Below are 27,917 nucleotides of genomic sequence, written 5' to 3' on the forward strand. Positions count from 1 at the left end.
TACATGTTAACATATACACTATTAGTAAAGGGTGGTAGAAATGCATGCATCGGGCTGTACTTTTAAGAGTGAGCCCGAGTTACTGGAAGCTCTCCTTAAGTACCCGAGCATCCCAGAGATGAGGTTTGGTACCCTCAGGGTTCCCTGTAACTACCAGCTCACATACAGAGGGCTTTCCTCACCCCAAAGAGAAACATGGTCCACCGCCATCCAACTTCTCACTTGGTTTTGGACAAGTACAACAGGTTGGATTTACCTCCGTGCGGATGCCAGCAGCCTCCCCTGCCCAGGGATTACCAGCACCACTTGCAGTTTGGCAAGTCCAGCTCGAGCGCTGCCCATTCTCGTGAACTTTAACAGGAGCCATGGAGCAGCCAGGGCATTAAACACAGTGCCAGGCTGGCCAACGCACAGCAAATCCCAAGCACCAGGGGCTCCCCCGAAAGCACAGAGCCAGCTCTGTGCTCGCTGCCTACACCACTAGGCTGGAACCCAAGAGTCTTCATCACTACTTCATATTGTCTTAAAATAGCTGCAGAGCACCACTAAATCAGTGCTGGTGTGATTAATGTGCAGAGAAGGTTTCAGGAAACTTTATGCAGCACTTTAACGTTTATTTTTCCAGGTCTTGTTTAATATAAATGAAAAGGAAAGTGCTTAAAAGGGGGAAAATTGCAAGCGCCTGATTCCAGTTGCACTTTTGTCCCTTGCCAAATGAAAAACTTAATAGGACAGACTTTGTTTTCAAGGCACGAGGGATGTGGAAATATTTACACCCACAGTATCAAGGCATCAGCCACGAGGTCCAAGACTGCAGCACCAAACTGAGCGAGAACACGTTGGAAAAGGCAGCACATGTTTCCAAGGCAGAGGAAAATGTGTATTATTGCAATTGTTAGTAAGAGCTTGACCTGAACAGAAAGCAAAGCTTTGGCGACAGCTTTAATGTTTGTAAAGTACTATACCTCTGTCTCAGGACAGTCTCAGGAATATATGGAATCCTGGGCACTGCACAAGCGGGTGCAGCAAGTTAAATCCACAAGAAAGTGGATTTGCACCAAATGCACAGAAAAGCCGCACAGCCCACGAGCACCATGACCTGCCCTGCTTGCAGGCACTTGTTTAACTGGGGACCCAGAACAGGGTCAGCAAGACTATGCTTCTGTTCCTTAAATCAAGTGCCATGTCCTTTGTGGCATTATAGTAAAAGGCTAATGATTTCTTTCCGGGACAAAAGCTTTACAAAATCTGGGTACTCAGAAAATACCAAAATTAAAGTTGGGTTTGGCAACCTAGGTACTATCTCTCTACAAATGTGTTTTAAGATGTTGATTTCAAATTCATTTCTGCTTACTGTTTCTCAAATAACTAAAAGTTCCATAGATTTATTTTTTTGCAGTCGAGGGTGTCGGGCAGGGGGGTATTACATCTGAACAAGGACTGCTGCAATTCAAAATGAAAACATATTCGAGTTTTCAATTGCAAAACGACTGGCATTAGGGAATTGAAATGTAGCATAGTTCACACCAGGCACGGGCAGTTGTTGCTGCTGCCTTGGAGTAGCCTTTTGCCAGTGAAAATCAGATACTAACCCCACTTCTGTCTCCAGCAAACCTCCACCTTCAGTTATCCCACTTCAGTGTGTGTCACACTGCCTTCTTTCCTCAGCATCACACCTTCTGATGTCCCTCCTGACACCCCTAAAGGGACCGCAAAGTTCCCAGCCTAAGTCTAGTGAGTTCCTGAAAAGCTAATTTTTTCTTTGGCTTTTCACTGCCCAAAAAGTGGATTAGAAAGTCAGGCAAAGAGGCTTGGGACTAACACATCTGCTGACTAGCCAAACCAGAAGTAAAACTGAAGTCAGAGAGCAAAATAGCTGAAAAATGTGAAATTTAACAGAACAGTCCCCGATTTGGGGATCAGAATTCATGCTGATTTGTGTAAATGGAAAAAACATACACATACTTTTTTCTTTTTTCTCCTTTTTAAACCATTCGTCAGCATGCTTTGGGCAGAGAGCTATTCAAACTCAAGGAATGGTGAGAAGACATTTCTAATACTTCAACTATCCCAGGATTCAGAGGCATGTCCCACAGTCACCCCCGCCCCCAGCTAGTGTTTTATTTAAACTGCTACCAAAGTGTAAATATGCAGACCAGCTCCAATGAAAGGATTAAAACGAAAAATAAGGTGTACAGCCAGCAGCCAAAGCATCCAAAATTAATTTTAAATACACTTTTTTTTTCCCCCTTTGGGGAAACACAGCTGCCCTCATCAATGAAAACACTGAAGTTAAAAGGCTTCTGATATAGACATGGGAAGATGCTCACACGTTTTTTTTGAGAGAGTCTCCTTGAACACAGAACATATATCCCGTATACCATCAAATTTGGTATTGTCTGACATGGGTCAGGCTAAGGCCTGTTAAAATGTAAAGTTTGTTGTAGGGCCCTTGGCAATTTGCATTTGGGTTGCTGCTTATAAGGCAACAGGTAACCTGGGATATCAAGGGTACTGCAAAATAACCCTGAGAAGTGAAACCCCTTAATTGTATGCCTTAACCCTTTGAACCTGAATCACTTCTAGAGATGCCTAGAGCTTAGAAAGGCAGGGTAAAACTAGATATGGGTAAACAATGCCATTAAACTTGCTTCTAATATACCTTTAAATAGTATACTTATTTCTTCACTGTATTTGTATACACATGTACTCTGTTTACAGAAATGACACTATTAATAGTTTAATATTTAACTTCCCATATCTCACTGATTTATGGTAGCAGACAATGTCCCAAAATTGGTGATTTAGGGCACAGCTGACAAAAAAGTACACACTTTGCCAAAAGTTAGCATATAAGCATACTGGAGAGATGACGTTCCAAAATCAGATTTGGGGCATACGCTATAAGGAGGGGGAAAAAAACCCAAAACCAAAAAACCCACAACAAAACCCCAAACCCAAACCTCTTTTCCAAATGCTGCTGAAGGTATGTCATTGACCTAGCCAGATATTTTTAGAGCGCAAGTCAGCTAAATTTCAAAGTCTGCTTTCCTGGGATAGGGGGATGAATTAAACACAGTCTTTTCATCCTCTTCCAAGCTTATTAATCTTGTTACTGAATATAGCACTGCTTAAAAAATAGTATTCCAATGTTAAATTCAAAGATAAATCATCCTTTAAAGAGACATGCAAATGCACACTGAGACATCAGGACTATTTGAGCATCTAAAGCAGAAAGACATTGCCACGCTCCTACGCAGTACACGGTCTGCTAAATAAACCGTGGACAGCCTGGCCAGTACACAGCACAGCCAGGAACGGCACCCTCTAATTCTGCACTGGTTTTAACTTAAGTTGTAATTTTTTAAAATGAAGAAAACAACCAATGTGAAAACCAGCATTTCCACATTCATCCCCGCTTCCCATAGCGAGTGACACAATCGCTGCTTATTAGATGACAAAACATTTCCCACCTCCCATCACTACAGCATCTCTGCCCCCACTATGGAAGGGTAATGATTACGACTTTCATTTTTCAGACCTTCAGCTCAACTGTTTTTTCCAGTCTTTTCTCGCAGACTGCACTCTCCCTCAGAGCACAGACCTCAAGGAAAAGCATCTCTAGAAAAGGAGGAGCAAGTCCTCCGTGCACTTAGCATAGAGGCGCACACACACACAGCTTTCCCATACCACAGCGACCTGGAGGGTGTAAACTCCGCCTGAGCGCCTTTGCCTCGGGCTCACTGGGCACTTCTCAGCATTTTCAAAGGCTCGGGGCAGCCACATGGACCAGAGGGAGATGCAGGCTGTCACCGTCCAACAGGCTGAGCACACTGACAGGCAGGAGAAACCAGAGCTCAGCTCCCCTGTGCAGCCCAGCCACCGGGTGGAGGGCAGAGAGCCGGTCAGCATCGCAGTAAGGGACTTGTCTAAAAGCAGTCCCTGCTCCACGTGCGGTCGTATCTAGCAAAACGGCCTTCCACATGCCGAGCTTCCTTCTGAAAGCGAGTGAACTCCTCCCCCTCAGCAAAAGCCCTCTCTCATTTTAACGAGGAAGGTAACCAGCCCACCTGCCCTCTCTCAGTCTAATGAGGAAGGTAACCAACCCACCTGGCCACAGAGCTCTGTGAAAGTAGATTTATTTTGTTCCCAAGGGCATGAGCACTGCAGGTCAGACCTGAAAATCAAGTCACCTGAGGGGACAGTGGTGGCATGACGCTTCCACACAGCAGTCTGGTTATTGCCTACTTGAGGGCAGTAGAAATCCCTGATGCTTGGGATGGTCCTGCACATCATAGTGGGGCAAAAGGGGTGGGGGGGAGACATTGCAAAATGGTTGATAGCATCATCTCACAGGGATGATTAAGCATGATTGGGGGCAGGGGTAATTTTCAGGTGAAGCAAGCACACTTCAGCACAGCCCTGCTGCAGCTTGGTGATGAACCCCAGCAAGGGGGGCTCCTCCCAGCCCACTGCTGCTCCACGCTGCTGGAGGCAGAGGGGGACTCTCCTGGATACCACTGGGTACCCACCCAGCCCAGCCACACTGCTGACCCCACAGCAGGAGCCCCCTGCCCATTGCAGTGGGCTCATATGCAAACCAGCAGGAACACGGGTGCCCACGAGCAGCACCCACGAGACCAAGGCCCTGCGACAAGCGCAGCACGTAACCAGATGCAGTGAAGCATCCTCAGGTCCGGAAGAGAGCAGGGAGAATTTTCTCCACAGACAACATTGCCTTTGTATTGCTTTGGCTGAATGGAAGGACAAGTTTTTTAAACACACTACTCCTGTGCCCCCTCCTAAATTAACAGCTTATAGTTAACGACAGGCCTTTATTGTCTGTTTCAGCGTTGAGCAAAAGACCTTTTTGCATCAAATCCTGTTTTCTGTTAAAAAGGGAAAAACTGGCACGGTTAGAGGTAGGGGTTTAATCGATACAATGATGCATTTCTTACTCAACTTTAAAAACAAACAGTAGTAAAACCTGACACATAGCACCAGCCACTCTGCAAACAGAATCAAGCAAGTAAATCTCAGGCTTCTGTTGGTTTGTACCAGCATGTCTCTGCTGCCCTGGTTTCTTCCAGCCCAGCTCAAGCTCCTGGTAGTTTGGTGGAGACTTTTCCTGGCCAGTATGAACTCCCAGACCTAACTTCCCAACTTCCTTGTCGCTGAGCGAACTCAGGGACAGCGGCAGGTGCACGCAGGCTGGAGAGGCAATAAAAGGTGGCGGGGGGTGGGGGGAAGCAGTGGTTTCTGCTAGGCCAGGGGTCAGCTGAACCACGAGCCTACGGGCAACGCCAGAGCCCAAAATACGCTGTGAGGCATCACATACAAACGTGCCTGCCCATAGGGCCGCTTTCTTGTATGTGTGCCTGCGCATCCCGCGTGTTCCATGCCTGTGGCTCGCCATGCCATTGGGCACTCGGAGGCTGAAGGAGCTTCTGCCCTTCGAAGCTACAGGTCTGTAGCTACAAAAGCAGTGCCTGGACTTTGTGATGTCTGACCAGACACCCTGCACCCAGGGGTACATCCCCAGTTAAGCAGAGCTGGGCAAGGACCCAAACTATTTAGGCAGTTCCAGCTCCAAACACGGTCAGCTCAGCACCGCAGCTGGCAGCATCCAGCGGCGCTGGGATGCAGCAGCGCCAAAGGTGCTGGGCATAGCAGGGCGATGGTATGGTGGGGGCAATGGCACAGCCTGGGGGATGGCACGGCGGGGGCAAATGGCATGGCGGGGGGGTGGCACTGTGGGGCGATGGTACGACCTGGGGGATGGCACGGTCAGGGCAAATGGCATGGTCAGGGCAAATGGCATGGTGGGGGGGTGGCACGGCAGGGGCAAATGACACGGTCGGGGCAAATAGCATGGCGGGGGGATGGCACGGCAGGGGCAATGGCACGGCCTGGGGGTGGCATGGTCGGGGCAAATGGCACGGCGGGGGGATGGCACGGCTCCGGCTGGAAGGGCAGCCGGCCGGTGCGGCTCAGCCCCGGCCCCCCCGGCCCCTCGGGGGGACGGCATCTCCGCGCTGCCCCGGGGCCCTCCGGCCGATGCAAGGCGTGACAGCGGCGGGCTACGCGTCCCTGCCAGCGAAGCGCCTCGCCTCGGGAGCCCCCCGCCTGGGGGGACACACGCAGGACTCCCCCCCTCCAACCCCACCCCCCCCCGGCCCGCCTCGCAGCCTCACCTGGTCCAGCGGGATGCCCAGCAGCCCGCTCAGCGGGTGCAGCAAGGTGGAGCCGGTGGTGCGGTGCGGGGCGCCGGGCGGCTCGGCCATGCTGCATCCCCCCGACCCCTTCCCGGCCCGCACCCCCCCCGCCCCGCACTGCCCCGCTCCGCACTGCCCCGCTGCGTCCCCCGCTCCGCTCCGCGCACGCCGGCCGCCGCCCCGCCGAACCGGCCGCCGGGCCGCAGGGGGGCGCTCGGCGGGGCGGGCCGCCGCCAACGGCCGGGGGCGGGTGGGAGGGCCTCGCCATCCCGGGGCGGGCGCGGGGGGGAGGGGGGCTCACCCGCCGCTTCCCCCAGCCCGGCGAGGGGCAGCCCGCCCGCGGGGGTCCTCTGTGAGACTGCTCGGCTGGGGCTACAATTGGACAGGCAGCCGGTCCGTCCCGCGGGGGGGGGATCCCCCGCCCTGCGGCCCGGTGTTCGGTACGGGAGGTGTAAACCCCCCGCGCGGCTCCTCCCGTGGTCCCCCCGCCCCGGCGGGGACGCGCGGGGCCGTGAGGGGAGCGGCGGGGCACGGCCTGTTGGCCCCGGTACCGGGTTCGGCCGGGCCCCGGCGGTCGGAGCGAGTCCTCCTGCCCCAGCTCCTGGCTGCACTAGCTCGGGCACCTGCCAGGGCCCCGGTGCCCGTTCGCGACTGTCCCAAGCAGCGGAGAGCTGGAGTTTCGCAACCGAAACAGTTTTGAGAAGGTTCTCTTACTTTTTTTGATATTTTTTTTTTCAGTCATTGCTCTTAGAAGTCCTGATGTATTTAGCGGAGGATTTCCAAGCTTTTAGCCTGTGGTTCCCATTACTGGAAGCTAAGATGTGTGTGTGACTTGGGGAAATAGTGATTTTTTACTTGATTGGGGTTAAAAAAGGAGTAGGAATCTGAAGTCATATGTTTATCATGTAAGTGAAATATGGCCATTAAAAAAGTACTTCTGCCAGGATGGTCTTACCTTGCCCTGCACCGTGTAGGCTGTGCTGCAGGGAGGGCTCGGGCAGCCTGGCAGAGCTTGCTGTCCAGCTCATGGCAAGCCTGGAACCCGAAATACCCCAGAGGTTCTCTGCAGGCTCCATTTCAGGCTCTTTACTAGTCCCATCGTTTTCTCTTCTTCAAATAACCGCCAGCTGCGACAGCTGAAACTGTAGTAGTAGCTCGGAACGGCAGCGTGGTGTGCTCAGTGTCCCGCTTGTGCTGTGCAAGCAGGTGCTGTTCTGGAAGACTCCGGCAGAAATTGTTCGGTGCGGAAGGTGTTTTACAGCAACAACATTTCTCTAACAGTATTGTTTGAGTGATGACAGTTTGAATGTATATACGTATATATACACACACGTATATTAAGTAGGGAAAAGTAAGCAGTTTGGAAGGGCTGGGTAGCCATGCATAGGAATTCCTAACGTTTTCCATTCAAGTCTCTCTTTCCAGTTGTTTAAAATTTGCCGGCCTGAAGCTATCTGGATGGAACTTTCCATGGGCTGTATCTGCCGCAAGCAGGCTGCTTGTTGGGCTTCAGCTAAAACTGTTGACCTGCTTTTGGGAACAGAATCAAGGTGATTTATTGCACACTACAGATAGTCTCAAAGCTTTTTCACTGTGGAAATCTTGTACCTCTGGGATGGTGACTTCAAGTTTAGACATGGTAGTTCTCCTGGATTCAAGGAAATGTCTTTCATTGTCTTTGTGAAACTACCCAAGAGTGACCAATGGCCAGAATTCTGGGGAAAAAGCCACACATAATCCATGTGGAGACTCAAGGGGCTGGTATATAACACCTCTGAAGACCGCAAGCATTCTTCAGCCCTTCACATTTCCTCCATGTGACTGGACTCCCATCTATTTCTGCCACTGCAGGAGCAGGGTGGGATATCACATGGCTCCAGGCATGGGATCTGAGAAGAGTGTGCCACTCTCGCTGTAGCAGGTACTCAACCATCTGGGCTTTGTGCTGTGGTTGAAACAGCTGCTCCAGAAAACAGCTGGAAGTAGAAAAGGGCTGATGGGGAAAGTCAGGAGGAAGGTGGTGATTCTGAAGTGGGTTAGCACAAGAAGGCCAGCAAAGGAAACTAGAGCAAAGCTGGGTATAGATATAAAGGAACAGAAGCAAAGGGAGCTATGGTTAGGAGGATGGAATTGGTGTGGGAAGTGTATCAGCAAGAATGGGGTGAGACAGAGGTTTGAGAAGAAAGACAAGATAGTATTAAGATGACAGCACCGGGGAGAGAGACAGGAGAAGCTGAGAGGGGCAACAAGGAAGGAAAGAAAACTAGAATTATTATTAGAAAAATTATTACTGTTGAAAAATACTATTCCTGAATTTCTGTGCTTCTTTTCTTGTTTAGCTGGTAGCTTTGAAACACATCAGCAAAATACTGTCAGCTCTACAGCTTACAGTCACGGGAGGCTGGTACAGTCCCAAAAGGAGGAGAAGGTAGATTCCTCCTCCAAACTTGAGCTGTCAGCAGGAGAGTTTGGTTTGATGTCTCCTCAAAATGCAGTCTTTGGTGCACCTCCTTCTGTGGGAGCTTCACAGGCTTGGTTACATGGTAGTACAGATGTACAGTGCCAGCAGTGCAGTGCAACATACAGAGTCTGTGCCCCGCTATAAGAGACACTTGAACTGGCACTGCATGGAGCCCAGGGCCATTCGACAGGGCTAAATCCAACTGAGACCATGCTCCTGGACCCAAACTGGCTCAGCAAAGGTACATTCGTGATACGCTGTACTTAGACTAGAAAGCTCTCTTACACCCTGCTGTGCCTGAGTGGACCCATCTTGAGTATCTTTGCACCACTGCTGTATTTGATTGGTAAACTAATTTGCACATGGATGTTGTATGTCACCGTCTGTTGCCCCTTCTCCGCTGACAGGACCACCTACAAGGCGTAAAAGTAGCCATATCCTGTCAGACCAAAAGATTATTCAGATTTCTTGTCTCTGACAGTGACAATTGTGGATGCTTAGACAAGGCATACAGGAAACGTGGCAAATACAGAGCAATCTGTTTACTTTGTACTCTCCCAGCTTCTAGCTCTCAGGACTTCCGAAGATGGAAATTTCATCTGGAATATCATGTTTAGTAGCCATTGATGGGCATGTGTTACATGTCTAATATTTTTTTCCAATTTGCTTATATTTTTGACCGCCACAGTGTCCTGTGGGTTCTGCTATTTAATTATGTGCTGTATAAAAAGTACTTCCTTCGGTTTGTTTTAAAGCAGCTGCCTTGTAATTTCATTGGTTGCTGGCTTGTTCTTGTGCTGTGAGAAATGAGCGAGTAATCATTGCTTAATTGCCTCTCCCATGCTATTCATAACTTTATATACCCTGAGCTGTCTCTTGGCCTCACTGAGGAGTCTAGTTAATCTCTCATTATATGGACGTTGTTGGTGTCCTTGTTGTTCCTTCTCACCCTTTTCTGGTTTTGAAAGGGAGAGACTATAGATTTTTGTGGTAACTTAATGTTTCATTCTATATTCCTCTCTTAAGAGTTCCTACAATCAACCCCAGTGACTTCATAATCTACTTTTTCGAAGGTAATAGATAATTTACAGCCTAACATGTATGTATAATCAAAAGTTGCTTTTTCCTGTTCACATTTATCAATATTAAATGCTAACAGTCTTTAAATTGTCCCAATACAACGTTGTGAAATCTGCTGCAACTCTATAACAAAGCTTTGATTATCCTGAATTATTTCCTATCCTTGCTAACTTTTCTCATCTCCTTTTCCAAAACCTTAACATGTCCAACAGGACAGATTCCTTCATATTAGTTTCCAAACTCAAAATGTATTCTCATCCTTTATTTATTTCCTTTTAAACAGCTATTAATCCAGGAGGAGTATTCTTTACTTTTCTGTGATTATTTTATTTCTGTGGGTGTGAAACCTTATCCCCAATAATTTGGAAGTACAAATATACTTTCTTGACAGGATCACCCTTAGTGTTCAGAGAACTCTGATGGATTTGTGATGTATAACTTCTGTACAGTGGCTATAGTTTCCCCATTATATCGTAGCTACCTGGATATCTGCTAATTTCACTGTTTGCTGTGCAGTTTCTACTGGTTTGCATGTGGAAGTGAGTGACACCCTGTGAGTCTTTGACCATGCCTGATTGATGTGATTCCCTACGGTGAGTGTTACTCTTTAGTGGAAGGTTTTCTTTTAGAATTTAAAGAGTAGGAGACGATTCACTGGACAATGTGGAGAAGTCACAAAGACAGTCATTTAAGAGTTAGGAACTACAAGAATGAAGGTTGCCAGTGTGGCACCCAAGCACAGCGTAGTAATGTTGTAAGACATCTAGTATGATGTCATCAATAGAAATGTTAGCCTGCCACTAAAATGTTCCTTTTATCTTTGCACAGGTGTTTTAAACTCTGCCCTTGCCAACACTAATTTTGGAAGAATCCAGAGAAGATTGGAAAATGGGGGAGAGGAACCAGAAATTTGATTCCACAGTTAAATGATGATGTGGAAGTGCCCATAAGGTATCTTATATCTGTGAATGAAACTCACCAGAGATAAGCTGGATACTCCTGTGCAGCTTTTTTTTTCAAATCCTGATTCCTTTTGACATTGGAAACTCAGGCATAGGGACCATGGTGGCCTGTGGATGAACTGCAGGTCTAAAAGATACACAGTATTGCAAGAAACAAAGCTGAGCAACTGAGGGAAAGGGGTTGGGTGTTATTTTTACTAGGTAACATCGGTACAACGGCTGTAAAGTTGTAGCACTGATGGCCTTCATTATCAAAAGAGAATGTTACCTGCTGAAGGAGACTTCAGAGATCATGAAATAATGATATTTTCAAATAATAGTAAATTAGAATCATATTTATTGATGCAAAATTAAAGCAACAGAAGACAATTAATAGCACTTTACATATACTTTATAGTTCGTGAATCATTCTAACAACTTGAGAACTTTTGTGTCTAGGCTTGAGATAATTTTGCAGCCTAGTTTCTTTTCCTGCTGCTGAGAGGGATCTCTTGACTTTAATAAAACCAGTGGTTGTAAAGCAGTCACATGTAAATATAGGATTCTTTTTTTCCATTTACTAGTGAATTGAAAAGAAGATGGTTTATATCAGATCTTTTTGTGAGCTCTACTACTTTTCATTAGGAACTTTTTAAGATGCAGGAGACTGTGTAATACAGCTGGAAAGTAAAAACCTGGAAGGGCATTTTCAAAATCAGATATTGCCAAAATTGATGTTTAATGAGAATTACTCCGAACTAATGTGGAAAAGGTAAAGGTCCAAGAAAAGAGTTCAGGATCCAGGCAGTAACTGTTGGACATGTAGAGATTTCAGTTCAACTACATTTTAAGGAAATCGGGAGAGGTGTTTTATAAAGAATACAGAAGATGTCCAGGAGTTTTGAAATAATGCTTTATATTTTAAAACTATTTAAATAATCATGTTTGTGTTTTTAAGAAAGGATTTGCAGAAAAGTCATGTAAAGGCAAATCGTAGCGCATGAAAGTTTTTGATATTAATGTTCTTTCAAAATTCCAAGCTGAAGTTTATAGGAGCCATCAGTGTATCACGTATAACTCTTCCTACCTGTGTCAAATGAAAGCAGAACACAAAGACAGTGTAATACAGCATGACTTCTCAGCTGCTTTGCGTTGTACTTCACTGGCAACGTTGGTTTTTTTAGTATCATCCCAGTCTTCGCAGTGCAAGTACCTTAGAGTTTGTTCTCTGCTACCATCTACAGGGGAAACTGTACAACACAGAGAAATGTCATTTTAACTTTGCCAGAAAGTTACAGAAATAGTTCCAATTCCTTATACCATAGTTTTTTTCCCAGAAATCCTTTTTGCAGTAAATATAATAGATAGGGAAAAAAAGATGTTGAAACCAGTTAAGACTTACAGTTAGCAGAAAGCTATTCTAGTGTTTTTAAAGCTGTAGGTGTAACATAATTTTATATAAAGAAAAATTAAACTTGTATGAGCAAACAAGCCCTTTCAAATGTAGTTAAAAGTCTCATGGAAAAGATTAAATTGCACTTCAGGAATGATTCAATCCTGGTGCATGGATTTAGAGAGCCAAGATCTACAAAGTTTTTTGTCCACCAGTGCTATCAAATAACACTGCTGGCTAAACCCACTGTTCTGCAACATGTATAACCTGAATAAGGTACCTGGTAACACTAGCGCTAACTGAACACTTTGTCCTACCCTACGCTCTGAAAGAGGTCTAATTGCATGTGCAACTATTCTAGTTGTGGACAGTCATGACTCTTTTCAAATAATGCCCAAAGGAAAAAAAAGAAATTAGGGACAAGTGTGGTTTAAAGCTGATTAGTGTTTTTTAAGATGACTGATATATTAATTATGTAACTACAAAAAATTCTGGATTGTAAAGATTTTCTAATAGATTTGTTTCATACAAATGGCCTTCTTTTACTTTAAATTGGTACTTCATTACTCTATTGGAGTGAATACCTGTAGAGATCAGGTCAACACGTGCTCACTTAAAATCTCATCCAGGCTCTCACTGGCTCTTGTTTTGATTACTGACACATTTTTTTCCTGCAGCATTGGTAAATTTACCCTTGTCCCAACAGAATGCTACTGCAAAGTGTATTTCCCAAATTCACCTCTTTGAACATGTCACTCCTGTTTTTGCATATTCTGTTTTGCTTCGTCTGGTGTCATTCTTCCTTTTCTAGGTTCCCGTTGTCTATCCATCCACCCCAAGACAAGCGTTAGCCCTTATGTCAGACTTTCAAACAGGCACTGCTGCATTTTCTTCTGAACTTGCCCTTTTACAATTAGGAGTTGACCCCAATAAACACACAAGATTAATATACTATCCTCTTTTTAATTACTTCTTAAAACTTCTTTTCTTATTGTTTCAAGGGGGGAAAACTCTTTTCTACTGAAAGCTTGTCAACAGAGAGTTGTGCTGAGATCACAGCGTAGTCACTGATTAGTGCTGTCTTATTGTTTCCTTGGCCTCCTACGCCAGCTGGTCGATATCCAGCTTTGAATTCTGCCTCCTACTTAGATCAATTAGCCCCTTCAGCCGGGGCTGCGTGCGTTATTCTGGGCTTGTGTAACATCCAGCAAAATAGGGTCTTCCTCTATGAACACAGCTGCTTGGCACGGTGATAATAAACACAATAAACATATTACTGCTGTGATTATTATTATGAGTATCATATTTTACACACGGGGGAAAGGCCTGAATTCAATGCCCAGTAAGCTCCACCAGAAAGAACATGACCCAGTTAACCATGAGACCTTTAGGTGGATTTTCATCGCTGGCAAAGGCAGGACCCCTGCTGGCTGATCTGTAAAACATTGATTTTTTTTAAGGGCAGCCACTTAACAAACCCTCCCAGGTGGGTCTGTTCCTGTCACTGCCTCAAGCCAGGGTCATCAAAGAAAGGCTGTGGATACTACAAGGAAGAGAAACTGAGACCTTCACCTTCAAAGTCTCTTGTCAATCACATCTGTCAGCAGATATTTTATACCCCTATGGTGAATATTGGCACAGCTGGTTGTCCTGTAAGTGCAAGGCTCCTTTTATAGGAAAAAGGAGACCGGGTTAAGGAAAAATTTAGATGAAATTGAGCATTGTCTGCTTTAGCAGCTGCTCAGAAAGAGTACCATGCCTACAGTATTGACTGTATGTGAACAAATTCCAGGTTTCTTACCAGTGCAGAAAAATATAAAGTAATCATCTACCCTACCTTAAAGCTGGGTGTCCAAATGTGTGTTTAGTTTGATTAGTGGTCCAATGAAACCAACTTTATAACACAGCATGCATTTCCCACAAGGCTAAAATGATGCAGATGCATAAAAACCTGGGCCTGCAAGTGCCATTGGAACAGTGCAACGGGAGAGTACACAAAGATTATTGCACTGAGGGACTTGGTGTTATCTGGATAACATGGTTGCATGTATTGAAAAGATGTTTGAATATTACCCTGTCTGCCTCAGTCCTGCCTTTTAGCTCCACTTTCAAAAGTCAGCTCCCTTACCGCTTGCAACAAGCCCTTTGCCCAAGCTGGCAGAAATGTGATGAGCTGGACTTTGCTGGATGTTTTTCACTGCACATTTTACAGAAATGGATTGATTGGCAGTGATGCAGTCTGCTAGATTAAGTCAAACGTTAATTAGTTTCAGCAACTATTGTCTTGTTCAGGTGATGACTCTGTTAAATACTTTGGGGAATTTTGAAGTCCCATGTGAAAGAAGTCTTGGAAATCGCTGATATAGCTGAAAGTTCCACTCATGCATTGCTGCAGCGGAGATTCACTGGCTATAAGGCCAGAAGTGACCCTGGTGGTCACCAAGTCTGAACTAGTGGGAAAGTACGATGTATGAAGCTTCATTTTAGAAGGATTCAACTTTCCTTTAGTTTACCCACTTTAGCTTTCTTTCCTCTAAATCAGTTTTAGACTTCATTCAAAGAATATGTATGCATTTTTGGCGCTTAATCTCTAACTATGCTATAAGATGCTTTCCTTACATTTAAGGCAAAGTTTTTCTTAGTTTCTCAGTTTGTTTTATGTATTTTACACATATCTGTGTCAGTGAGAAGCTGTTGAATTTCACTACAAAAAAATCTTATCTGACTTTGTACTGTAGAGGTGGCCAAGGTATCATGGACACCTGAACTCTCAGAAACCCATTTGGTACACATAGTAATGGAGTTTGTCTCAGCAGAGAAAATCAAAAAATTCAGGCGTTAAAGATTAAAAAAAAATAAAAATCCACTCTGATGAGGTAACATAAGCTTTTTGTAACAATTATATTTTGCTTGGACTAGAACCTAACTTTAAGAGAGGCAGGGACTCTAGCTTTTGAATTGCAAGGGAGAGAGAAGAGTTACAATCCTAGCAAAATTATTCTAATGGATAATTGCCCTGAGAGACGGAGAGAGGAGAGAAAATGTAGAGGAAGGCCTGACCCTCCTGTCACGAACAGGTAAAATAAGAGTTACAACTTCTTAATTTTTGTAACCAAAAACCTGACAATCTTTAAATCAGAAACCAACTCTGTTATTAACTTATTAAAACGGAAACTCCAAATTAAAGTCACCAACCTAAAAATCTAAAATAACACAAGTACCTTCCCCGTATCGTTTTCTCACACGGGCAGTACCTGACATTAACAGAAGGGTGCTGCAGCTGGTGATCTGTACCCCAGGATGGGAAGATGGGTGGTCCCTGCAACCCTTTCTTTAGGTAGGTTGCAGACCCCTCTGTAATGATAACTTTCAGAACCTTTTTCCTTGCTTTCCTTCAGTGTCATTTCTGAGGTGCAATTAGACCTGCTCCAGAGCCTCAGTTGATGGGGGTCTGCTGTTTCCAGTTGGTTCCATAGGAATATTTTCTTTCCTCTATCCCACTGTTAGAATCCCTGGTCCAGTACAGGCTTTCTTCATATGAGGTCTTTGCTTCTGTCACTACCCAGGCAAGACAGCTTCTTCTGAAGTATATGACCCAATTACTGTGCTAACAGATGGGCCAGTGTGCAATGCACTTGCCAGCTGACTGCTTGCAAACATGTTTTTAAACCAATGTCATCATAATTTGCTACATAGGAACTGACAAATTGCATTCTACTTAACAGAGTATGATCCGGATCTGCTGTAGCGACAGCCTCCCATACCGTTAATGAAAGATCTCCTTTTCCATCCCATGCATAGCCAAGGTTGGCAATAAGGGTGATTGCTATTACACAGTTATTGAAGTCCTGTAGTTTTCATTGAAGCCTGCTGCTTGTCTGAGTTATCTATAAGAAGGCACTTAGGCTTCTGATCTAACCTGAATTTATCTTCTCTAGCTAGGCTGCAGGTACGGCCTACCCACTGCTGCTCTAGCTCACAGCTGCGTGCCACTGCGGGCAACATGTATTCTAGCTTTTCTCAATTTGAGGTTTTCTCAAATGCCACTACTGATGTCAGGGGCCTGGCCTGAGATTTTAGGGACAGCTCCCTGATGTCTAGAAACCAAGTGGTGTAAGGATTTTGGTTTAAATTTAAACCTCAGAGGATTGCAGTTTAGGTTTATCATGTAAACAGAGGGATGCATCCAAGTGCTGTTGGTCTTGAGAAAGACGAGTGGTTCCACCTCCCCTGCTCCACTGTGTCTACCAACAGGAAGCATCTTCTCCACACGCAGGCTGTGGAACCAGTGAAATGAAGAGGTAGTGGGACAGTGTCTGAAAAAGAGCCACACTCCTGACTCCAGTCCCAGGCCCCCATGTACGCAGGCAGAGCCCTCTCCTCAACCACTGCAGGGGAGCTTATTCAGTCACTGTGCTGTCATGGCCTGACTCTTCCCACAAGTCACTCCGGCTCCTGTGATGTGCAGAAGAAAATTATAGGGTGCAATAGATACTGCCAAAAGTACATTAACTCTGAGTGTCCCTGCTCAGCAGTCCCTGCTTCCCCTTTCCACTGGGTTTGCCAGCTTTTCCATGTGGCCCTGCATTGTAGATTTGACACTGGGGGAGGGAAGGAAAAGCCAGGCTGTTTGTCCTTTCTGCATTAGCAAACCACACCTTTGCACAATTATCTTACATCCTGCAAGGTTTTTCTGGGCATGGGAATGGAATGGCAGGTTGGTAACAGCATCCCAGAGTTTTACATTAGACTTTTGGAAGGCTAAAACTAGCCTGTGCCGTACAGGATGGTAAAACATGACCTAATGTTGCAATTCCCATGCTAATTTGCCTCTGCCTTATTCAGCTTGGATCAGGTGTACAGATAATTAAGAGCTGACTGCTTGCTCAAACTGTTCCTTTGCTTTCTCACACATGCTGGTATCACAAAATAAAAACTTCTATCACAAAGTCCATATTTGTTGCCTTAAGATCTCTGCAGATATAGCATCTATCTTCATTTTTGGATATGATAAAGAGTGCCAAACACACAGATAATCCTGATATTCCTAAAGGAGATAATGGAAAGAAAACAAGAAAATGAAAACCACTGAATAATTAAAAGATTTGTTGTGATGTAAACTTATTCCAGCTCACTAAGGATTCTGAACAAGTTGTGGATCCAAAAATCTCACTGTTCCTAAAAGCAGAGTCCTTTCAGTAAGTACTAACTCTCTGTTGCATAACATACTCATTGCCATCTGCAAATTGAAATACTGGCAGGAATATTCCTTGTAGATAAACAAACCTGAGGCTGTCCCGTGCAGCAGTGAATAGCTTTCAAGTTTCTGGCACCATCTTCGGGGTTCCTCACCTGGGGGCTGAGTGCAAGAAAAACCCGGCTACTGCTTCACAGTTATAAGGCAATGACAGCAATTATTTCCTAAGTACATGGCTGTACTTGAAGTGTGTTTGGCTTACATTTTACACAGTGCAAAGTTCTGTAACTTGGGAGATAGCCTACATTACTGCTGAAAAGTAAAACCAAATAGCTTTTAGCACTTGAAGTTAATTTCTGAACTCAAGATTGTCAACAGGAAAAGCAAGAAACTACAGACTTGAAAATACTTATTACTCCAAGCAAATATTTCAAGAGCATATTTAACAGCTAAAGTATAAAGAGGAAAGTCTATTGCAAATAGTTAGAAGTGAATGCTGAGTATTATACATGGTCAGGAGTATAACAGCAGAAACTTCTAGATGGTTAGCAGGCATGCTGAGTAGCAAATAATTGACCAGCTGGGCTAATAACAAATAGAAATAGATTAGCTGTTTTTTTAAAAAGCAGTGCTAATTGTTTATTTTTACTCTATAAACTATGTGTATGTGTATGTCTTTGGCCTAAGGAAAGTTGAGAACCTTGAACTTTGTGGAGGGCTCTTCTCTCCGTTTGATATATTGGAACAGATGAGAATAAGTTTTAACTTCTGCTTTACTCCAGACTTACAATCAGACTTTACTCCAGATTTAAAACCAGTCACATCAGCTGCTGCTTAGGTTAAACTGGGGGGGGGTGGGGGGGGTGGGGGGGTGGTGTTTCTCTCTAATACATTGCTTTTTAGAATTAGGTGAATATAACAGACTTTGGTGAGAATACAGAACTGGCCAGGCAAAAGCTTCTTTTTCATTGCCAGATAGCTCCGTTTTGACATTGTCCCCTTGTAGTTCACAGTGATACTGGCTCAGGACATTCCTTTATCAAGGCTTCTCTGGTCTTGAGAAACCACTCCATACTCACAGACATCTGTCCCAAAGAATGTGATGCTGAAGCCTAAATGTCATCACTGAGCATCTGATTTGTAGCAGCTCCTTAAATATATGCTGAATAATTTATTTTTGAAGACAAGATCCCATGTTAACAACAAAATGGACAGTATTCAAAGACACATTTAATAAATGGAAAATGGATGAAGAGAGAGCAACCCGATGACAAATAAAAAATAATTAAATAAATAGTAGGAAAGAAAGGTCAATGAATTGCTGTTGACAGGAAGATACTTTTGCAGGGCCTTGTTAGTCTGATATATGTATGATATTTATGTTTACTACTAAATGAAGATAGTAAAATTTTTTCAAGGCCGTAAATATCACTTCCCATAACATTTGTGGATGACACAGATTTGCCTCATTAGAGTAACTTGAGCGGACAGGGCAACTTGTACAGCGTGGTCTGAGTAATTCTGGGATGACCTGGACCTTTTCAAACAAACTGTAACAAAACATCAAATTGCCCAAGAAAGAGAAGGCGCTGCCTCCGGCAGGGGAGACTGTAGGCTGGACAGCAGTGACTCTGCAAGGGCTGCAGGAGACAGGAGCTGAACCAGCTCTCCAAGTGCGATGCTGAGAATTGGCACGGCTTGGAAAATAACGCAGAGGGAAGTGGTTGGAAGGAGGGAGCTGAGGACTAAGGCTACGCTAGAAGCCTACATAACTGCCTTAGCTGTACTTATTTAAAAGGATATTGAAAATGGGTGTTGATACAGAAGAGAGCAGCAGTATTTGTTACAGAGCTTTAGAAAATGCGTTATGCACAGACACCTGAAAAACAGTCTGCTATAAGAAAAATCAGGTTTGATTACAGTGTATAAGTATCTTCCAAAGAAGGAGGTACTGAATGGCTGTAGGCTAATGGAAAAAAAAATTAAAATAACAGTCAGTGATTGGAAAATGGAGCTATGTACTTCAAAACGGGCAGTAACCTCAAATGACTTAAGAGGAATACATTCTCAAAACAAGTGGGGAACATTCCATCTCTTTTGGTATTAAAATCAAGTTTTAATTTCTTTCCAGGAGCTGCAGTTTAGCAGTCTAAAAAGCACAGGTCACTGAGTGAACTAGTAGGATATACCAGTGACATTTAGGAGTCTGTAACATCCCCTCCAAAAGAGGGTGGCCACATTTGAGTGGTTTACCAGGAACGGTCCTGGGCCCACAGCGACTCCTGAACTATGCCCAGAACTGTTTTGGGACAAAACCATGCCAGCAACTGCTCTGATAATTTTGAAATTAAAATTAAAATAAATAAAATAAAATAAAATAAAATAAAATCCATGTCCAGAAGTGTTCCCTGATGCTCTTTAATTTCTCAGTAAGCACCTAAGTCTCTGGACAAATAACCTCACTTACAATTTTTCTTCTAGGCTTGTGTATTTCACTTTTTCTTGCAGGAAAAAGCACAATTTTTGTAAAAAAAAATTATTTAAATTTAATAAAATTTTAAAATAAATAAAATATGAAATAAAGGCCATTTAAAAAATTCAGACCTAGAGGAATTAAGGTGCAACACCTCATGATTCAATAACACAAAAAATCAGCTCTTCCTCAGCAAAACTAAGTGAGACAAAACTCAGGGGAAAGAATTGCTCATTGGAAATTTTACGGGTGCAGCACACTGCTTGAGCCTGCCACCCACTGCGGGCAGCGCAGGGCAGGGAGGGCACGGAGGGCAGGGCAAGGATGGCCATGGTAAAGGCGAGGCAAGGCAGGGCAATGCAGTGCAGAGCAGGGCAAGGCAAGGGAGGGGAAGGCAGGGGAGAGCAAGGATGGGCAGGGAAGGGGAGGGCAGAGCAGGGTAAGGCAGGGCAGGGCAGGAGGGCCGAGCAGGACAGGGCAAGGCAAGGCAGGATGGGAGGGCAAGGCAGGGCAGGGGAGGGAGGGCAAGGCAGGGCAAAGCAAGGGCAGGGCGGGTCAGGCAGGGCAGGGCAGGGCACAGAAAGGAAGGGAAGGAAAAAGGAAAGGAAAGGGAAAAGGAAAGGAAAGGGAAAAGGAAAGGAAAGGGAAAAGGAAAGGAAAGGGAAACGGAAAGGAAAGGGAAAAGGAAAGGAAAGGGAAAAGGAAAGGAAAGGGAAACGGAAAGGAAAGGGAAAAGGAAAGGAAAGGGAAAAGGAAAGGAAAAGGAAAAGGAAAGGAAAGGGAAAAGGAAAGGAAAGGGAAAAGGAAAGGAAAGGGAAAAGGAAAGGAAAGGGAAAAGGAAAGGAAAAGGAAAAGGAAAGGAAAGGGAAAAGGAAAGGAAAGGGAAAAGGAAAGGAAAGGGAGAAGGAAAGGAAAGGAAGAAGGGAAGGAAAAAGGAAAGAAGAAAAAGAAGGAGAAAAGAAAACCCACCTCCCTTTTCAACACCTTCCAACCTTTGCTTTCTAAATGTACCCTGCTCAGATGGTTAATGTTGCATATGTGGTGCCAAAAGATCTCAAGATATGCATCATCTGAACCTAAATTGGTCTTGTTGGAACAAAAGATGAGGAAACGTCAAAACTGAAAAACAGAGGACAATTTTTGTTCCTTAGCCTGCAGCCCATTCCCTGCCTGTTAACAGCAGGGTTACTTCTGCTATTCCTTTCATTTACATCCCAATTTAAACTGTTAAAGCTTGTACATCAATTTGATGCAACTAGTCAACTCTGTATGAAGGGTAATTTCATTTTAACATTGTCGGAGACTATCTTCGGATGCCTGGGAGTGAGCAGGTGCATTAACAGTTTTAAGTTGTTATAATTTCAGTGAGCACAAGAAGACGCTTTTTAAACAAACAGCCCTGCTTTAGACAAAGAGCCTCAAAGGCAGTCAGAATCAAGCTGTATTGCTCAGTGTTGACTTTATTAACATACTTTTTTGGCATTCCTGTGAAATCGGTATTCACTGAATTGCTCACTGTCCTCATACTTGTACTAGCACAGCTGATTTTTTTTAACCTTAAATCACAACCAGGCTAAATAGACACCACCAAGTAAACCTAGCTATTAAAAAAGCTTGACTGCACATAGTTATTAGGTTTGTAACTATTTTCTCAGTAGCAATCCTTGCCTTCCTAAGTACACAATAATTTAAAATGATCGTAAACTGGCAGTAAGTGGAAAGGAATTCTGAGCAACAATTGAGAAGCCTTGAATATGTGTCTGTTCATTCATTCTTTTTCATGGGGTTTTTTGGTATCTGAGTAGGGCTTTATAAATTGGAAGAGAGGAGAGAGTTGTCAGTGAATTGAGGAAGTGTGTACAGGTAAGGTTATGGCCAGTGCATCTGGAAGAAAAACAAAACCTACAGTTTGTTATTGGGGAGCTGATAATTAGGGGCTTGCTCTTTCTATCTGTCATGACACTTCCATTTCAAGGTCACATCTGACTTGATCTAGTCAGGTTTCTAGCAGGAGATTGACCTGCATAACTGCCACAGGCCCTGGAAGCCGCCTCTGCTTCTGCAGCTCTCTGCTAAGTTAACGCCAGTATCCTCCATCAGTAGTGTGCGAACCTGTCAAGTATACGCACATGATGCTTGGCTCTTTGTTCTGCAGCGTGGCACCCTTTCAGCAGCTTCTGGGAGTCCTTAGATCAAGAAAACAATCTTCAGGCAGCACATTTGATAACACTTCTCAGGCTTTTTGTGTATTTCAGTAGTGCTGCCTCATTGGGTAAATCAGGAGTATGCAATTATCCTGTTGGTTTTCCTGCCCTTCACCTCAAAAAGATTTCTTGTATCTCTCAGAGATTGTGTATTTACCCTTGGTGTTCCCTGGAAGGCAAAGAGACATAACATTTGATACAACACTGATGAAGTTCTTGACTAGTTTGTGAAGATCTCCCTAATCTCAGTGCAACAGTCTCCAAAGTTTCCAAGCTCCTAAGGTTTCCCATCTGTCTCACAAGCTTAGAAATGGCATACGCATGATGCAAAATCAGATGAATGTGAGATCTGAAGAAATCTGCTGTTTCCCAACTGATTTGCTGCCATATCTTTCCCAGAAAGACAAGATCTTCCCAGATGAGTCAGACAAAAAAGTGTCCAAAGGACCAAAACAAGAACACATTTATACCCCAGTACAGCTAATTCAACTTGCATCATACATTTTCTGAAATTGAAATGCTAAATTGTTTATGAAAAACAGAGCACAAGCCTCTATTTTCTGTTCTGCTAAGTTTAGAATTTAAATGAGACGTGTATTATCTTTCTTCTCATTATAATAAGAAAGATATTTTACACAAAATTAAAAAGAAAAGAGCTAGAATCAGAAAAGCATTTGCCTTCTGTTCACCTTGATAAATAATAATAAGCTTTGCAAGTATATGCTTCTTTCAACAGCTACCCTCTTTAGTCTCAGAATATTGATGTCTGGCTAATGAGGATTTTCATGGACTTGAATCTCTGTTTTTGTAAAAGATGCATACCAAGACTGATCATTTTGAGAACGGAATCCTAAAATCTTTATGCATGACCAGATTGTGTTCAAACCTGGGGACACATTGGGACCAGAAAACCTGACAAGAGGTTTTCCTTGCAGGTGAGGACTGCATCACGGGAGACACCATTCCCTACTAGAAGTACAGAGCAATTTACATTAGTGTGTTATCTCAGAACTGCCCATTCCACAAGCTTCATCATTTTCTAAGCCTTTGAATGCCACATCACAGCACCCCTACTTTTGCACATGGAAGTTCTCCAGAGGAAGGGAGAAAGATTTGCTCATCTTTGTGATATTACTCAAGACTCTTTCCCTTCTCACCACTGTCATTCACAACCTCAACAGCCAACTATTCTAATATTTATAATCGTCATCCTTGCAATTGCACCCATGGAGTGCAATAACACTTGGTTATAAAGAGATTATTTGTATTTTAAAGAGATAAAGACTGGTGAGATCAAAGCCAAGTCAACTGCAATGAAGTTGTGGCAGAAAATAGCATGGTTGGTGGGAGGAAGTTCTGAGAAAAGCCAAACTAAGTAAATAACAAGAAAAGCAGGCAAATAGGAATTTGCCAAGGATAGGTATGCATGAAAACTGAAATCAAGAGACTGATCAGTGGCTGCTCCTGTAGATGTTTGTCCCCACTGCATCTGCAGCTGGTTCTTCCTTCGAGTTTGGGCCAGATGGTACCACCCCTACACACACATTTTACGCAGAAGAGTCCTGGAGAGTGGGGCAATGCCAGCTGGGCTCTGCTACATCAGCTTTTACTGCCAGGTCTGAGGAAACTTGGATCTGCAGCTGTACTCCAACAAACCACGCACAGCCCAGAGCCACAGCAGCAAGGGAAAGCATCAGGCCTGTTCAGATCCTTTCTGCAGCCAGCATGGTACAGACACAACTGCTGGAACATGCAGTGCTGAGCGGTTTGTCCAGCTGTGGGTCACCCAAGAGGGGACCTGTGGGGGCTGCTGTGCCAATGGCGCAGAAGCTGAAAGGCCAAAGCTGCTTGCTGAAGATCTCACCGGTGGAAGGTGAGATCTCGGTTGCAATTTTCTCTTTGACCAGCAGACTCCACTGTGCTGCCTGGGATGTAGGGGCAGCCAGGTCTCCACTGACCTCAGGGCTCCCAGAGTCCCACCTTGGAAAGCAGGAGTGGTAAGGAAGACCCAGAGGAATGGGAAGTAGTGTGGATCACCTGCTATGTAGAGATGGATGAGGAAGTATTGAAACGTGGCAAAACAGCAAAAATTCCACTGACCTCATTAACTGAACTCCTGCAAAGCGCAATGAAGAAAAAAGCTGGAGTTTCCTGAACTCTTGGAGCTGGTGGCATCTCAGCCCTCTTTTTTCCAGGTGCTTGGATCATCCCTGCCTCCATGTTGTCCCCTCCCTCGTGTTGGCACAAAAAATTTCTGTGCAGCTCTGCGGTGAAACGGATCAGGAACCAATACAAGCCGAGAGTAACCCAGCCCAAGTAATAGTTGGCTCTGACTCAGATCAGTTCCCCAGCCACAAGCAATGGGAGGGGTGGCACAGCGACAGGAACAAGTGATAAGTGAAAGGCAGGATGGCTGCTTCTGGTGGCAGTGAGAACTTCTGCCTGCTCAAGTTGTGCATGCAACTACAGCCTAAGAGCGGAGGCTCTTGAGGTCAATGCTCAAGACTGAATCAGCTGTAGGGTGATGTTGGAGCAATGTTGGCTTGCTCTTCCTGTACCCCATGTTCCTGTGTTCTCCAAAAGGTACATGATTTGAAAGCAGTGGACAGAGCAGAAGGCCACAAGCCAGAAAACAGGAATTCCCCAAATGTCTTCATGAGCATCATGCTCTGTTAGCACCTAGCTTCTGACAGGGAAGGCAGAAAATAGTCCCACAGGAGCAGCTCTGACCACGTTTGGAAACCCTGTGCTCTTGCTAACTTGGTTTCCACTGTAGTCTAAATAGAATGGGTTTCTGAAGCCTTTATATGCTGAAATAATATTCAATTGAAAGTATTATTATTTGTTGTAAATACTCCCAATGCTGCCAAAATGCATGTCTCTCAGTTACGCTCCTGTGATGATGAAGTACGAGATTTTGGAAAAGCTGCCAGGTATTGGAGAAGTAAGTCCATATTCCTCCAAAAGCTATATTGACAAAAAAATTCAAGCAAAATAAAAATGCTAACTGATGTTATATCCAGGCATACTAAAGAGGAAGATAAGGATGAATATAACTCTACTTAGAAACCCACTGTGAGTTTATAAATCCAAAGTGGACCTATGAAAAAAAAAAGATAAATAAAAAGCACAGTAAAGAAATGCCTCTTCACAAGGCACAGAAAAATCTATGATCTCAAAGCAAATTTTACAAAGATTCTTGATGCAACAAGAGTTCATGAAATCTTAGGGAAGTTTGAAAGTGAAAGAGAAGAAAAGAATTTCCATCTCCAAAAGGGGTAACAACTATACCTATCAAACCACAGATAATAGGAATGATGAAAAAAATCAGAACAAAGCTTGTAATTTTGGTAGTACGGTATAACTTGTGCAACTCTGTACCTTTCTAAAAGAAAAAGATGTTGGTTTTCTGGTTAATAAATAATAAATCTAACCATTTTGCCAAAGCCTGTAAATAAAGAGTCAGTTCCAAAAGTCAGCACATGATGAGAAACAGCCTCAGCACATAGACTCTTTAGGCAAGCATTCAAAAAAAGTAAATACAGCATGCAATTTATCTGATCTGGACGAGCATGGAAAGAAAACCGAACAAACCTGGATTGAATTAAGACATTCCACTAGTATAACTTTCCTACAAGTTCCCTAGTTAAAGAAGGATAAAGGAGACCTTGTGTACACAGAGATGAAGATCTTCTAGCTACAGAAGAGACAGCACCCTAATAAAGTAGCCCTGCTCCTGTCTCCTGTAATAGGAGGCTATTTTGAGCTGGATTGATGGAGGGGACTCTGTGGTGCCTGTCTTGTAGGCCCTGAGCCAGGGAAGGAAACAGTTCCCCGGCCACTCAGCCATGGATGCTCTTCCTCCCTCTGCCACCCACCCGCCCTCGTCCCCAGCCCCGGCTCCCACCATGCAGCTGCATGCTCAGCAGCCGTTCCTGCGCTGCCCAGGGAAACCTACGGGTCTGAACCAAACACCCCAGCTCTTCCCATGCAGGGCATGAAGAGAAACAGGCACCCAAGACTGAGAGCTGGCCTTCCACCCCCAAAAAAGAGCCCCCAGATGAGCGGGAAGCTTCAGAATAGTCCTTACTCTGCCTTCTCACAGCGAGTTACTTACTGAGCAGAAGCTGAAATTTCTTTTCCTTGTTTGCCCGCAAGGGATATCAGAGGCATGGGTTCAAATTTGTCTCCCGCCTGCTTTGGAAAGTGGGTTTGAACAAGTATCTCTGTCCTAGGATGGTGGGTGGGCTGTGGGCACTCCCTAATCGAGCTGTTCCACTGCCAGCCGGACCACCGTCAGCACAGCCCCTCAGCAGGTGACTTCAGGTGACTGAACCAGAGACCTGGATTGCACCCCTTGCCCCAGTGAAGAAAAGCAGAGAAAACTCCAGAAGATGAAATTGAAACAGATTCCTATCAGAATGCCCTGAAACTGCCTCTCAGACAAAAAGTCCCTAAATAACTTGAAACAGAAAACCTTGAAGATAAAAATACACAACAGTGAACAAAACGTATATTATCAATACTACGTACCTGACCTTAATAACCCCTTGAAGCCGGTTCTTCCGAAGCAAAGAGCATGCGATGCTCAGGACCCACGTGGGCAGCTGCCCCGCAGACCCCTGCACGCTCCAGAGGCCGGTGCTGCGGCAAAGCGATCCCTGCTGGCTGCGGAGTCTCTTCACAGACATTTAGGCTTGATTGTTACAAAGGGGTTGTTTGGTCTTTTGGAAGGCAATCGGTTCAGTTATACAAAAGCTGAAAGAGTTTAAAGATTGAAGGTCTGAGTAGTAGACTTAAGGGGGTTAGATGGCTTGAGAGCACCTTTATTTTGGGTTGCTTTCTATTTTAAATAGCACTTGATCAAGATGAAGGAGGTTGCAGATGATTGCTGGGTGAGGACAGGGTGCAGGAGGCTACTATGGACATTAACTATGTAAAGTTGGGCCGAATTGATAAAAGAGTTTGGAACTGGCTGTAGAGGAACAGATCCCGTGTCTCTTCTGCCTCCTAGGGACATGCCTTGCACTGGGCCATGTTCTCAGAGGGTGAGAACTGCAAGGTGTGCTGTAAACCCACAAAGAGCAAGGCAGAAAGTTACAGCAGAAGGACCGTCGTCTAGTGAGTAGCCAATCCCCTAATCCTGCAATACACAGACACTTAAAGCCACCTTGTGATAACTAGCCTGCATAAGGTCAAGTATACGTCTCTGTCTTTCCATGATAGGGGTGTAGCGCCCTTCCAGCTCCTCAAGCAGATAGGCACATGATGTTCCTCACTAAAATCCTCCCCAAAGCAGCACTGTGCTGACATACAGAATTTACAATGCCTGCGTGATTTTTGTTGTACTTTTGTAAATAATATTTGCTGCAAATCAAAATGATATGTTTACCAATGTATGTAGGGAGCGAAATATAGAAATGGAAGACATTAACAAGTTTATAGATATATACAGGAAGCTGCTTTGACATAAATACATGATGACATGCAAAGAATTGAGATTCTCATGGAATATCAACAGACTGTGATGACCTTGACAACAGTTAAAAAAAATAAATCATTAACCCTGAAAAATAAACTCATATGACCCAAGCAATCCTTTCTCCACTACAAAGCTCTTTTGATAACTAGGATTGATGGGTGTTACACAGATATAATGAGGAGATGCTACCAAATGATGCTGTGTTACCGTATGCTCTAGTTGGGTGGTCTACTGTTTCCCTGAAACCACTGAAATAGGAGGGATGGCTAATTGGTAAACAAGATTGTGCCCATGTCTAATTATTTTTTTACAGCCAAGTGACATTTCAAGGTTGATGCCTTTTAAAAAATAAGGGATGATAGTCCTGTAAATGTTTCCAGAAACTGTTAAGTAAATACACCCAGTAACTAGACCACGTGTTGCTCATTGCAGTCATTTCACTCCTAAATACTCAGATCACCTTCTTAGTAG

The 27,917-nt window shown here is 44.3% G+C and overlaps 1 protein-coding gene and 2 long non-coding RNA genes across 7 annotated transcripts in view; 1 reads left to right on the forward strand and 2 right to left on the reverse strand.

The window, feature by feature from the left end:
* The window catches only part of MBOAT1 (membrane bound O-acyltransferase domain containing 1), a 58,035-nt gene extending 51,704 nt beyond the window's left edge, over positions 1-6,331 (reverse strand). For all 3 annotated transcript variants that reach the window (XM_055800089.1, XM_055800090.1, XM_055800087.1), the window contains exon 1: positions 6,195-6,331. In XM_055800089.1, the coding sequence (XP_055656064.1) occupies positions 6,195-6,284 (90 nt within the window). In that variant the 5' untranslated portion in view covers positions 6,285-6,331. The remainder of the gene's footprint in view (positions 1-6,194) is intronic.
* A 180-nt stretch (positions 6,332-6,511) lies between these two features.
* Positions 6,512-13,933, forward strand: LOC114011665 (uncharacterized). 2 transcript variants are annotated; one of them, XR_008746629.1, is made up of 2 exons: positions 6,512-10,707; positions 13,551-13,933. It is a non-coding gene; the product is annotated as an uncharacterized LOC114011665 (long non-coding RNA). The 2 variants fall into 2 exon arrangements; XR_008746630.1 differs by lacking the exon at positions 13,551-13,933 and adding an exon at positions 12,902-13,039.
* On the reverse strand, positions 11,039-27,745 carry LOC114011666 (uncharacterized). Of its 2 annotated transcripts, XR_003553708.2 has the most exons (3): positions 26,082-27,745; positions 21,781-22,133; positions 11,039-11,947 (listed from the first exon to the last, which is right to left on the reverse strand). It is a non-coding gene; the product is annotated as an uncharacterized LOC114011666 (long non-coding RNA). The 2 variants fall into 2 exon arrangements; XR_003553709.2 differs by lacking the exons at positions 21,781-22,133; positions 26,082-27,745 and adding an exon at positions 24,065-26,073.
* Between the last annotated feature and the right edge of the window lie 172 nt (positions 27,746-27,917).

This window comes from Falco peregrinus, chromosome 3, assembly GCF_023634155.1.
Source record: "Falco peregrinus isolate bFalPer1 chromosome 3, bFalPer1.pri, whole genome shotgun sequence".
In the NCBI taxonomy this organism is placed as follows: Eukaryota; Metazoa; Chordata; class Aves; order Falconiformes; family Falconidae; genus Falco; species Falco peregrinus.